General features: G+C 55.7%; 1 protein-coding gene across 2 annotated transcripts; it reads right to left on the bottom strand.

The window, feature by feature from the left end:
- Positions 1-461: 461 nt before the first annotated feature.
- Positions 462-12,164, bottom strand: Tsku (tsukushi, small leucine rich proteoglycan). Of its 2 annotated transcripts, none has more exons than XM_028877468.2 (2): positions 12,059-12,164; positions 462-2,899 (listed from the first exon to the last, which is right to left on the bottom strand). In XM_028877468.2, exon 2 carries the CDS (start codon positions 2,889-2,891, stop codon positions 1,827-1,829), a length of 1,065 nt encoding a protein of 354 aa, XP_028733301.1. In that variant the 5' UTR covers positions 2,892-2,899; positions 12,059-12,164; the 3' UTR covers positions 462-1,826. The 2 variants fall into 2 exon arrangements, with proteins under 2 accessions (XP_028733301.1, XP_028733302.1); XM_028877469.2 differs by lacking the exon at positions 12,059-12,164 and adding an exon at positions 11,079-11,262.
- Positions 12,165-12,369: the final 205 nt, after the last annotated feature.

Raw genomic sequence — 12,369 nt, 5'->3', positions numbered from 1 at the left:
TGAGCTGTCACTGGAGTGAGCTGTCACTGGAGGTGTGCAAACGGTACCACAGCAGCTAAATGGCAATGATGGTCAAAGCTGCCAGTCAAGGGAGCCTTTGGGAAAGCTTCTAAGGCCCGTTAGGAACCGGAACTCCTCCAGGAGAAAGAGTTGAGGGACAGTGCAAAGACAGAGTTCCATTGCTACAGCCTGAGACAAGGGTGTGCAGGGGCCTCATGGCTGAGGATATACAGATGGTGGATGGAGGTGGGGTGACATGGATAGGGGGTGAAGAAAGTAAACGGGGTGTAGCCTACCCAAGTAACCACCTCCCGAATGTTGTCATACACACCCGATCCTGGAAGGTTCTTGGCCTTTTCAGGGAGAAAGAGCTGCCCAAGGTGGGGTCTAATTTACCCTTGTAGCCCCAACCCCAGGGCAGCGATTGTCAGCAAACTCTGGTTCAATGATGAGATGGAAAGAACTCTTCTACGTATTTATTAAACCAAGGACCAGTCAGGAGCTGGGCTAGGCTGGGCTAGTGTGGCAAGACGGAGCTCACACTGCCTTGTGAGCATCTCTGGGGCCTGCCCCAGTGCCCACATGGTCACTGATAGCTGGCTTCTTCCCAACACCCCCAACACATGCCCAGAACAGTCTTACAAAAGTGAACAAATACATTTATCTTCGTTTCCATCCCCGGCCAGCAGAGGTGGGGGTTAAAAGTGACAGTCCACTAAGAAAAGGCAATGACTCTCGTAAAATGAAGACAAAGGAGAGAATCCAGGGCTAGAGAGCTGAGATGCGACCCTGGGGGTAAGCATAATGTGCATGGGAAACCCTGTCTCTTTCTGCTGTACTCCTGGAGGATGAATGGACCTCTGCCCCGTGGACACTAACTCCACAAGTCCCCTTGGAGCTCATAGCCAGATAGCCAAAACTGCATTGACTTCTTAGGAAGCATCGTGAGACAGGGTCTCTGGGGAAAATGTGCACGCTTCCAGTCCTGATGCTAGGGGACCCCCACCCCACAATAAGAAACTGACAGGCTTGGGACTGACATGTCCCAAGCTTCCTGAGGCTCTGAAAGGTGGACTGACTTCGCTCATACCATGAGCTGGCCATTGGACCTAGAGTGCCACCTCTGTGACCTTGCTGTCGCTGCTGCTGGCCATAATGGGAACGAGCACAGACAACGGTCATAGGGCCAGGGGAGGGGATGGATGACAGACAGGGAAGTCCATGGCCCCCACCCTCAGCAGGAGGCTGGGCTCTTCACACCTCTCCACGACCTCAGGTGAGCACGTCTGCTGCTCTTGGCCCCGTTTCCCGACTGTCCTCCAAGGAGGGAAGATTTGATTTTCTCTCTAAGTCCTTCTACAATTAAGCGTCTACCCAGGATTCCATGAGAAAAGGAAGAAGTAGGCCTCATAGAAGGTGCGCTTAGACACTGAGCTCAGAGGAGCCCCCAGCCAGAGGAGCTGAGTCAGCGTTTGCAGAGCTGACCCCCACCCACCCTGTCACACGGTGGGTCAGGTCAGTGCAGGCCGAAGGGAAGGAAGGCACTTATGGACAGCTGGGGCAGGGCTCAGGAAGGGACCAGAGTCTGGTTTGGCAGCCAAGTCCCTCTGCTCACAGTTCCGGGAAGGGAGCCACTGAGACAAACGGGTAGATTTTGTTACTAGCCCCAGGAACGAAAGCTATCCCTGGCCCACAGCTTTACTGAGATGCCTCCACGTCGGCCTGTAGACTCCCCACAGGCATTGGCACATTAACATATAAGTTAGTTGGGACCTGAGCAAGCCCAGGACAGCAGTCTGTCAAGTGGCCCCAGGCCACACCATTTGTCACAAGATGTCTGGGCCTCTGGCAGCCAATCCCTGGGTGTCTCCACAGTGTAGGAGTACCTTAGGGCTGAAGCCAGGCTGCCGGGGGTAGGCACCCTCCCGCACCAGGCGCCGGCACTGCACATCTTGGCCTACGCTAACACTCTGTAAAGCTGGGAGGTGATGGAGCAGCATCTCAGGGAGGGGTACCAGGCTGGTACCCGACAGGTCTAGTTCCTGCAGCAAGCCCAGGCCTGAAAACACCTCGGCTCCTGCCCACTGGAGCTTGGGGTTGCCTGACAAGTCCAGGACCTGTAGGCCTGGGAGCTCACGGAAGCCATGGGGTGCTAACTGGGGGACACTCTGTAGGCTGGCCAGTGACAGGTGGGTGAGGCCCGCCAGCCCCATGAAGGCACCTGGGTGGATGGTGGCCAGAGGGTTCCCATCCAGGTTCAGGTAACGCAGGGGCAGGTCTCGGAGGTCGGGCACAGCACGGAGCCGGTTCCAGGCCAGATTCAGGCTCTGAATGGTAGGTGCAGGCAGGCTGGCCCGGGCTGGATGGGGGAGCAGGCGGTGGATGAGGTTGTGGGATAGGTCCACGTGCAGCGTCCGGCCCTGGCTGTGGGTGGAGAAGGCAGAGATTGAGACCTCCCGTAGTCGGTTATGGCTGAGGTTGACATCGCTCAGGGAGGAGCTGGAGAAAACCTCAGCTGGCAGGGCCGCCAGGCCATTGTGGCTGAGGTCGAGCGACTCCAGGTAGCGCAGGCGGGAGAAGGCAGTGGGCGCGATGCTGGTGAGCAGATTGTGACTGAGATCCAGGCCAGCCAGTGTGGTATAGCCTGGCCCCGCCAGCACCGACTCATTCACGGTCTCTAGCCGGTTGGAAGACAGGTCCAGGTGGGCTGTGTCCAGAGGGATGGGCACAGGCACAATGTGGGGGCCCAGGCTGCTGCAGTCCACTCGAGTCAGGCTGAAACTGTCAAAGAGGCCAAAAGTCTCTTCCTCACACTGGCATCCGGGAAAACATGGCCGAGTTGTCTGCACTCTGCCCATGGCCAGGAGCAGCAGGAACAGGGAGCACAACATGGTGGCACCTGGAAAGAGAGCCACAGGTGAGGGGTGGATGCACCAGATTCTCTTATCCTGCCCTACAAGACACAGCCCATGTGCAGGGCACAGCTGGGACTTGTCACAGCTTCTGGCCTCCTGGAACACGCCTAGTCCTTATTTCTTTTTCCTGGCCTCCATCTCCACTTCTGTATGGTTTAAGAGGGTTAGGCCAGGTGGGTGGACTTTCAATTGGGAGCATCAGATGCAAGCGGCCTGCTCTGGTTGAAGTGATGGTACCCGGACATCTAACTGTGAAACCTGTTGGACCAGGTGGTCTCTTGGCTGGTTTTACTATATCTGCTGATCCAGGGCTCAGAGGCTGCTGGAGACCCAGGTATGCCAGAGAGAAGTTCACAGTGCTGGGGGGGGGGTGTCGAGTTGGGGGGCTTCATTCATCTTGGCTGAAAAGATGCCACAGGCTGGGTGCTGGGTTGGCTGCCTCAGAGCACGGTCTTCTCTAACCCTCCCAACCATCTACAAGGCAGAGAGTCCTATCTCCATCTGACAAGAGAGAACTGAGCCTTGAAGGGTTGGAGACAGGGAAGGATACTACAGCTAAGCATGGTGGTGCTAGGTGGAGCAGACACAGAGCCAGGATCCTTGCGGCCAATGGCAGGGGCTGAACCCACTCTTCCTGCAGAGACTGCCCTTTCCCCTTCCACCTTGGCTGGCTCTGCAGTAGCAACTCCCATCTACTTGGAGACCCAGTGTCTGGATTCCCAGATATGCTTGGGGGACACCCTGACCCTGAGCCCCTGCTCTCTTGCCTGTGCCCAGCTCCTAGCTAGCAGCTGGCTCACCTCTCCGCCCCCTCCCCCTTTAACCGTGACAGGCAGGGTGAGGGCTTACTACTCCACTGGGCAGAAGAAGAAACAGGCTCAGAGAGAACCCGGACTGCACACCACCAAACTAGCACAGAACAGGGCGGAATTAGACCCAGGCCTGCTCAGCTCTTCTGTCTCGGTCTCCTACCTCCAGAAGGCCTGGTGGGGAGCAGGGTGAATCCAGGAGGGGCTTTCCTTATAGACATATGCTACAGCTCAAGCCACCCACCCCGAGACCTCAGCTCCTTCTGTGAAATTACGAGCCGGGCGGTGGTGGCGCACGCCTTTAATCCCAGCACTCGGGAGGCAGAGGCAGGTGAATCTCTGTGAGTTCAAGGCCAGCCTGGTCTACAAAGTGAATTCCAGGACAGCCAGAGCTGTAACACAGAGAAATCCTGTCTTCAAAAAAACAAAACAAAACAAAAAAACAAAAAAACAAACAAAAAAAAAAAAAAAGAAAAAAAAAAACAAAAAAAGAAAGAAAGAAAGGAAAGAAAAAGAAATTACAACAGAAGCCATTGCATATTCCTGACACTATGTATATGCTGTCACATCTAAGGGTTGCACAGGTCCACACGAGGCATATTCAAGGTTTATGTTCATGTTTTTGAGGACCTCTAAGTGGCCCCCTCCCCTGCTAGGTTCTTCATTGGGTGGCCTGCCCTCCTGCCTGTCTCCCTTCCAGGGGCCTCCAGGGAAGAAAATAGGGTGAATTGGGAGGTGGTGGGGACCTGCCCACCTTCTAGACTAGGGTAGCAGACAGCTGGATAGCATTACCCGTCCTCCATGAAACTTTAAAGAGGCAGCCACTCGATCTGCACTCTGGCTCTGTCCTGGGCCAGGGAGAACCAGGGCTGGGCTCTTCTCCCCTACCTAACCCAACCCCGGGGCCCTTCTTGTCTACCCCTTTCTTTTGTAGAGAGAGACCAATTCAAGGATTAAACCCTCCCCAGGTGCATCCTGGGCTTGGACCCAGCCAAGGCAGGACAGAGCGTTCCAATGTTTGCACCAAGAGGAAAATATTAAGTTGCTCCGGGCCCCTTTGTTCCCCCAGGGAGCTCTTCAAGAGTTCATTACCACCACCCCTACCCCGCCCTCAAGCTAAGCGGATCCGCTCTTAGCCTCCGCCCCCAACCTGGGGGTTTAAACAAACACCACAAAGGGCCCCGAGATTACCCTTTGGTTCCCAGAGGTGATTATACAATGTGTCCACAAAATGCCAGGCTGCTTCTCCTGAACTCTAGCTTATGTAACCCGCCGGGCAAACACAGCACAGATGTTTCTCGCCTCTAGGTCCCAGCCCTGGACTCCCAACAGGGCAGCAATGTCTACCATCCTCACACAAGTCCACAAAAGCCCTGCACCCTGCATCTGTAGAGAGCTGAGCACATCCTTCCCCGGAGGATCTGGAATGACGACGCAGCAGTCCTCATGCTGAGATAAAGTGGACAGGTGGAGTCCCACCTGGGCAACGTGGCTGATAAACGCACTAGGCCAGAGCCTTGTTCTGCTGTGCCACGGACACCTCCCAGGGCCCCTGCTGTCATACACAGGCCCTGGGGAACTCCAGTGGGAAAGAGGAAGGAACGGCCCACCGCTCTCATATAGTCCTCGAGTTCGTCCAAGGAGACCAACTGTCCCATGCCTCGTTAAAGGATCTGAAGAGTCACTGCTAACCTGTGTGATGTGGAGACGCCACAGGGAAGATGAGGGGAGGCCAGGCCTTGCAAGAGCTGCTCTAAGGAATGGAGATACAGGGGACACGCCCAGTATGGTCAAGTCACTGACAGAGCCACAGCGTGGGCTGCTGTGTCTCTCCAGGTTAGACGCTACCTCATCATGCTTCACCACACTCCAGGACGCTGATAAGAAAGCAACAGGGCAACTGTGTCGGGCGGGACAAGTCCCAGGGGGGTCAGGACCCCTAGATCTTCGTCACTGTTCCGCCCTGGACTGCTGTGATCACCAGGGCTTTCCTCTCTGGGAGCCTCTGTTTCCCATCTCCACAAGGAGGGGTTCAGTACCAATCCCAGAGCTGTAGGATTCACAGCACATTCACAGCAAACATCATCAGCATCTTGAACCCAGGAGGCTTAAGGTTTTGAGACTTTCACAGTTTTATTTCCAGGGGTTTGATTTCCTCATCTGTGCATTAATGTCACCCAGCCTCTACTCTGGGAGAAAGTGCAGTGCAGACATCTGGGCAGTGCAGACATCCGGGCAATGCAGACAGGCAGCCACCAAGGATGTCCGGAGAGGAGAGAGATCTCCAGGTCAAGAGATCGTTTCTACAAACCTTGCCCTGCCGACGAAAGACATCCAAAGATCAACAGAACAAGGCAAGACACTTCCCACAGCTCTGGTTTGGAAGACAGCGGGTCCTGTGAGGCCAGCCACGAGCTATTTAGGGCCCACGACGTCAAGTCCACAGTGACTCCTGGCCTGTGAGGCCAAGCATGAATGGTGTGAATGCTATGGGCCAGGCAGCCCCAAGGGGCTCTTTCCACATCACGTCCCAAACCTGCCACGAGACAGAGCTGGCCCTATCACTGTCCTCGGGATTGTTTGGAAAACCACAGAGATCATCTTCTCCCAGACAGAAGGCCTCTGGAGGCTGGAAATGCCCTCTCCCTTCTCTGTCCGAATCCCCGCAGGAAGTTGCTCTGGGTAACAACTTCTCTCAGCAGCCCGCTGTCATTCACACCGTCCACAAACACAGAGAATTCCAGGCTCGTGAGCTGCAGAGCTCTTGGAGACTATGGGTGACTGAAGCCCAGAGGGCCAGTAAAGCAAACGTGATGGCGGAGCAAGGCCCAGGAGCTGGGGACCCACCACCTCACACTGCTCCTTACACCACACACATCTATCCACCCATCCCTGCCTGGCCAGTGGAACAAAGCAGTCTCTGTCCCCACAGGCTCCTACCACCCCTCCCTCTCGGCCTCTCACACCTCAGGCTACCAATAGGCCTCCTTTAGAGGCTACTGAGAAAATTCAAATTTCAAACATAAAGTGTAAGCAGCTTGGGGATGGAGCGCCTCCTTCTTATCCTACGCATCCTTCCCTAACTGGGGTCAAAACCGGACCTGAGGGCAAGGAGGCAGCAACAGAGACCCAGCAAGAAGCTATGTGGGTCGGCTATTAGACCTAGGACCTGCCTGGAATCCAGGCCTGCCTACTGGAGTCTCGGAGTCCTCCAGAGGGACAAGAAGTGATGGCCGTGGAAAATGTAGAGATGGTGTATTCTGCTCAGTAAGTGCTCAGTCTCTGGTGGCCAACAACGAACGGCCAGGGTTTTCTAAACTTCCTGGAGGTGGTGACTTAGCCTTCGCATCCCTTTCCACCCAGGTTCCTATACGCAGAGCCAGGCACCCAGCAGGTCCATGGTTCACACTGACCTCTCAGACATACTGCTGGTGACTGATGCTGAGGCCCCGGCCACCCTCCTCTTCTGTGGACACCTGTCTGGGATTAGAGAGAGGCTGGAGTCCACACTCCCCCTGGGCCTGCTTGCCAGGCCCTGGTACCACGCCATAGCACTTCGGACGTATAAAACTTTCTAGCTTTTGCTAACAACTTCCACATGGAACCTCTGGCCCAGGAGCTAAGTGGGATGGGGGATAGCTGCGGGTTGGTCCAGTGCCCAGCACCCACCGAGGATGGGCTTTTTATTAGCCAGCTGCTCCTCAACCCTCAGTGGCCTTGCACCTCACTGCCCTTAGTCAGGAGCATACTGACGACAATGAAATCCACAGGGAGACATTCCATAAGCGTCCTGCCCTCCAACCACTTAGCTCTGGAAATTAGAATCAGAGTTTTGGGGACACACTCAGAGCCTCCAGGGCTGGCTTTCTCTTCAGAATCGATATTGCAAGCACATCAGCTCCCCGAATGTGTCATTACTGCCCTCACGACAGTCCTTAACTGTGGTGATTATCATCCCTGCTGCACAGGCAAACAACAGCATGCTATTCAGCCAGGCAACAGAGGAACCGGACCCAGGCATGTTAGCGCCAAACCCACACTAGGCCTCAACTTAGAAACCGGCAGTGTGGACAGGTGCTTAGAGCTGGTAATGCGGGGCTGTAATGACATGTTTACCTGTCTGTCCTCTGTGGGTAGGAACAGGGGAGTTATGGTTTGTTTGTTTGGGTTTTGTTTTTTATTTCTTTCTCCCTGGATCAAGTACTATATTAAGATATACCAGGTATTGACTGGGCACGGTGGCGCATGCCTTTAATCTCGTCACTCGAAAGATAGAAGCAGGAGGATCTTTCTGAGTTCAAGGCCAGCCTGGTTCACATAGTGAGTTCCACAGCAGCTGGAGCTATATAGTTTAAGACTCTGTTTCAAAACAAAGACGCCAATCAACCAAACAAAAAGTCTAAACAATCTATCAGGCACACAGTCTATCAGACACCTCAGTCTGTCCACATGCATCCTCAGCTATTTATGTCTGGTCGCCCTGGAAGTTAGATGGTATTGCACTTGTCTTCTGGCTGTCTAAAGAGTCTAGAGAGGTTCAATGATCTGTCCAGAGTCACATGGCCAGCGAGGAGACAAAGGCTGGACCCGGGTATTCTGAACCTAGCAACTGGCCTCCTTCATGGCATCTTTGGTACAGGTGGGGCCTGGAACTTCAGTACCCTCCCACCGAAGGAGCATCATCTACAGGGATACGGACGAGCCTCAAATGCTATTTTCTCCTTCCAGCTGATCTTTGGGAAAACTGTCAAACTCCCACCAATCTCAAACAGCACAGGAGAACACAGGGAGAGCCTGCGTGGGGCAAAAAAAAGGTTTTGCAGACCAGGCACCAACCTTACAGGCTTTCATTGACTCTGAGAACCGAGTCTGGTCTTGTAACACGTAGAGAAGCCTGGTGCTGCTCCCAGCCGCCCTGCTCTGACTACTTAAAGAAAGCAAGGACTCAGCCCTCTGGCACCGGCGGGTCTCAGCGCATGTTCAGTCCTGTCTCTGTGGGTGACTGCAGGGTCACAGAAGGGATGCTAAGACACACAGGATGCAGAGCCCAAAAGCCATCCTTGGAGGCCTTGGAATCTCTCAGTGTCCCTCCAAGGGCCCTGACCAAGTTCCCCTGGGATCTGGGAAGTTCGCAAAGGTCAGAGGAGGCTGAGGCAGTGGTGACACCTGTGGCCGTGTCAGGGAATCTGGCATCAAAACAGCAGTCACTCCTAGGCAAGCGGGTTCTGTCTCTCCTCTTCCTCGAGTCAGGTAGCCACCTCGCCTGGGTCCAACTCAGGAGACCTCTGTAGCCACCTGGCCTCTGGCCTCCATCTCTAAACACTTCCAAAGCTCTAAACAACCACCATGCTGGGCACCAGAGTACAGACAGCTTCCAACTAAAGATCAAGAGTCCACCACTGCGCCCCATCTAAAACCCATTCCACAAAAACAGCCTCTCAGGCTAGACACCTGCCACTCCCCAGGGACCTCTGCCTTTGCATAGGGCTATTTCTTTTGACAAAGATGGCAAACCCCCCCCCCGCCCGCCCCTTTGTCTTCCACAAACTCTCACTTGTCTGACTCAAAAGCAACCTGTTCTGTGAGGCCTTCCCAGCCTAACCTGGCCCTCATCCCCCAAAGAGTCACTGGGCTGTGGCTGTCTAAGAATGTGTCCAGCTCTAGCGTGGATGCTAGCATGGGGTGGGGTGGGGACCCAGAGGAGTAAAATGTCAGGGGCAGAGAGGCCTCCCTCTGCTTCAGTGCATCCTGGAACTCAGAGCTTGGCTTAGTGATAACACCAGGTTTATGACTGGGGTCCATGCTATTTCTGCCTCCACTGTGTTCACACAATGTAATCAGACACCCTGAAACGACATCTCAGTTTATTAGCGCATACAGTAATCTGTGATGTTATTTAACATTCACAACACATCCATCGGTAACTCCGCCTGAAGGTGGCTAGGCATCAGACAGGCGCATTGACACATCCCAGGTGACAGAGGTAGGCACCCACGGAGCAAGAGCACAGCTCCCAGACTTTCTGACCGGAAGGCATGCAGCATCTTGTCTTCAGATAGGTCTCCCAGACTCCAGCACCATCCAAACACCAGAGGAAGGCTTTAGACTGACCACCACCACCCTTTCCTCCAGCAGCTCTCTGCACACAGGCTCAAACTCCGGCTCAAACTGATGCTCAGTGATTCAGCCTCTGCCTCCCCTCCCAGCCCCCGAGTAACTTATTCCTCAAAACCCAAACCGTGCACCCCGACACAAAGACAAACCACTTGCACACTGTTTCCAGGGCACACAGAGCCCTGCATGTATTGTGGGAGGCCCTTCCTGGCTGCGCTGTGCACTGGAAAACTTCAAAACCCTAGGCGGAATCATCTACTCTGCCAGGTCCCTCCCATGGTCCCTCCTATGGAACCTGTCTTAGAACTTGTTTTGGCAGGGGACTTCCAACATAAAAGTTGAGTGGGCCCAGCCCTCTTCAGGAAGTATCCCCAATTCCTAGGCTCGGTGCCCTGAGAAAGGATGGTGAACTCAATAAAGGACACCGCTTCTGCTTTGTGCCAGAAGTAATGATTAAGACTGCTGGTCTGGACTCTGTCTCTTGACCAGTCTGTCATGTACAAGATAAGTAACATCAGCTTTTGCCTTTACACGGGTCAGTGGAACAGGGTGGGTGGAAGCCGAGTTCCCCAGGATGGTGCATTCCAGCTTTCTTGTCCTAGGAACAAATTAATGCCTGGGAACACAATAGTTTCCAGGCTCTGGGGTCACAAGGGAGTAATCACAAGGGAATTTACACTCCCCTTTCAAGAGGTATGACTAGGACTAGACATTAAAAGTGGCCATCCTTGCCTCTTTCCCAAGTTTGTGGCCAGCTTATCTCTCCCCACCCCCATCTCGCGACCCTCCCTCCGTAGTATTGGGCAAAGTTCTTGGTTAAAGATTAGGGTGGAGAGCTGGAAAAGAAATGTTTGGTTTATCTTTGCCACCCAGGATCAAAAGCCCAGGCAGGATGGAACCCCTCCCATTCTGGGGGCTTTGCAAGTCTAGACTTATCCGAAAGGATAGCATGGAGCAAGAAGGATCTAAGTTTGAGTCACCCCTGGGCCTGGCCAAGTGTGGGCGGCGCTGCTCTCAGCTAAGCTCCGGACGCTGGTTACCACCACTGCGCGCTCAGCTCCCGCGGCGACGAGGAATTCTCACCCCATCCGTAAGTGACCGAATCTCAACGGGGATGAGCAATGCGCCCAGTGTGTCCCGTTGGAAACAAGTGTATGCAAGCCCCCACCCCCTCCCCACAGCCCAACCGGGGCCGGGGCCGCGAGCAGGCCGGATGCAGGCAAGCCTTGGCCTTTCTCACCTATTGAATCAGAAGGTTGATCCCCTCACTCTGGGGTCCGGTTAAATGCAGAGTGGTACTCAGAACCAAGCAAGTCTCTCCACCAAGCTGGCGCAAGCAAGTCTCTCCACCAAGCTGGCGGGTTTCTCCTTCCACGCTCACTCTGTCCCAGAGGCGAAGGGCAGACAACTGCCAGCAGCGCGCTACTCCCCGGTCTCCAGCCTCAGGCCGGAGCCCAGACCAGCCGCGTCCCTCCCTCCTCCCACCAGGGTCCTGTGAGGGTGTCCAGCACGCTCCGCCCAGTCCTGGCCCGGCCAGTCGCCAGGCACTGCCGATCACCCCCGACCCACCAATCCTATCCCACCCCCTCGCGGCTGGAAGGACCTCCGGAGGTGAGAGAGAGGAGGGCTGCCAGCAAGCGTTGCCGGAGGAACCCGGAGAAAAGTTTGAAGCCAAGTAGGGGGAAACGGTGGACAGCAGGGGAGCGGAGAGTCAGGGCAGCTCAGGCTCTCAGCGCGCACACATGCCCCACGGACACCCAACCCAGACACGTCGACAGCCACAGACCACGTATGCGGACACACGCGGAGCGCCCACCGGTCCCCACAACCAGACGCCAGGCTGCGAAACGGGGACACCGGCGCGAGACAGCCATGCAAAGCCACGCACACACAAAGGCGCAGGCAGATGCTGGCTTCTGAACCCAAATCCACAAAAGACCCACTACCGTGAGATGCACGTGTTCTTACAAAGACCCTGGAGGCGCCGGCCCACGCCCACGGCCCCCAGACAGAGCCTTTGTCTCCTGAAAGCCGTCTCCCCTGCTACCCCCACCCTGCGCTGCTGTGGCCCGGTGTCCCGGAAAAGTTGAGGGGCCTCGGCAGGACCCGGACCCGCCCCTCACTCCCGCCTGCCCACGGGATGGGGCCGCGAGGTTGGAGTCCAAGGCTCCAGACCTCGGCTTGCACGCCGATCTCGTTGCGCCTCGGGACAGCACCCACCTGGCAGGTCCACAGCTGTCGCCTCGGCACGCTCACCTAGGCGGCCCGGCGCTGGCCGGTGGGCCGGCGCTTTTCTCCGCGCCGCACGTCCCGCCCCAAGTCCCCGCCCGCCGCCGGGCTCCCCTTGCTGGGCACCCAGTGGCTGCTCCGGCTGGCGGCCAAGAGGCTCAGGGAACGTCGTCAAAGTGCAAGTCTAGCGGGGCGCTCTCGCCGCCCAGCCCCCGCCCGCCGGCCGAGCACGGGTTCCACCCTAGGGAGCGTCTCAAAAGTGCGCCGTTCCCTCCCATTCCACTAGGCCTCTCTCCCAGCTT

Source organism: Peromyscus leucopus, chromosome 1 (genome assembly GCF_004664715.2).
Source record: "Peromyscus leucopus breed LL Stock chromosome 1, UCI_PerLeu_2.1, whole genome shotgun sequence".
In the NCBI taxonomy this organism is placed as follows: domain Eukaryota; kingdom Metazoa; phylum Chordata; class Mammalia; order Rodentia; family Cricetidae; genus Peromyscus; species Peromyscus leucopus.
Note: the sequence above shows the minus strand (reverse complement) of the source record. Positions and strands in the feature narration are given on the sequence as shown.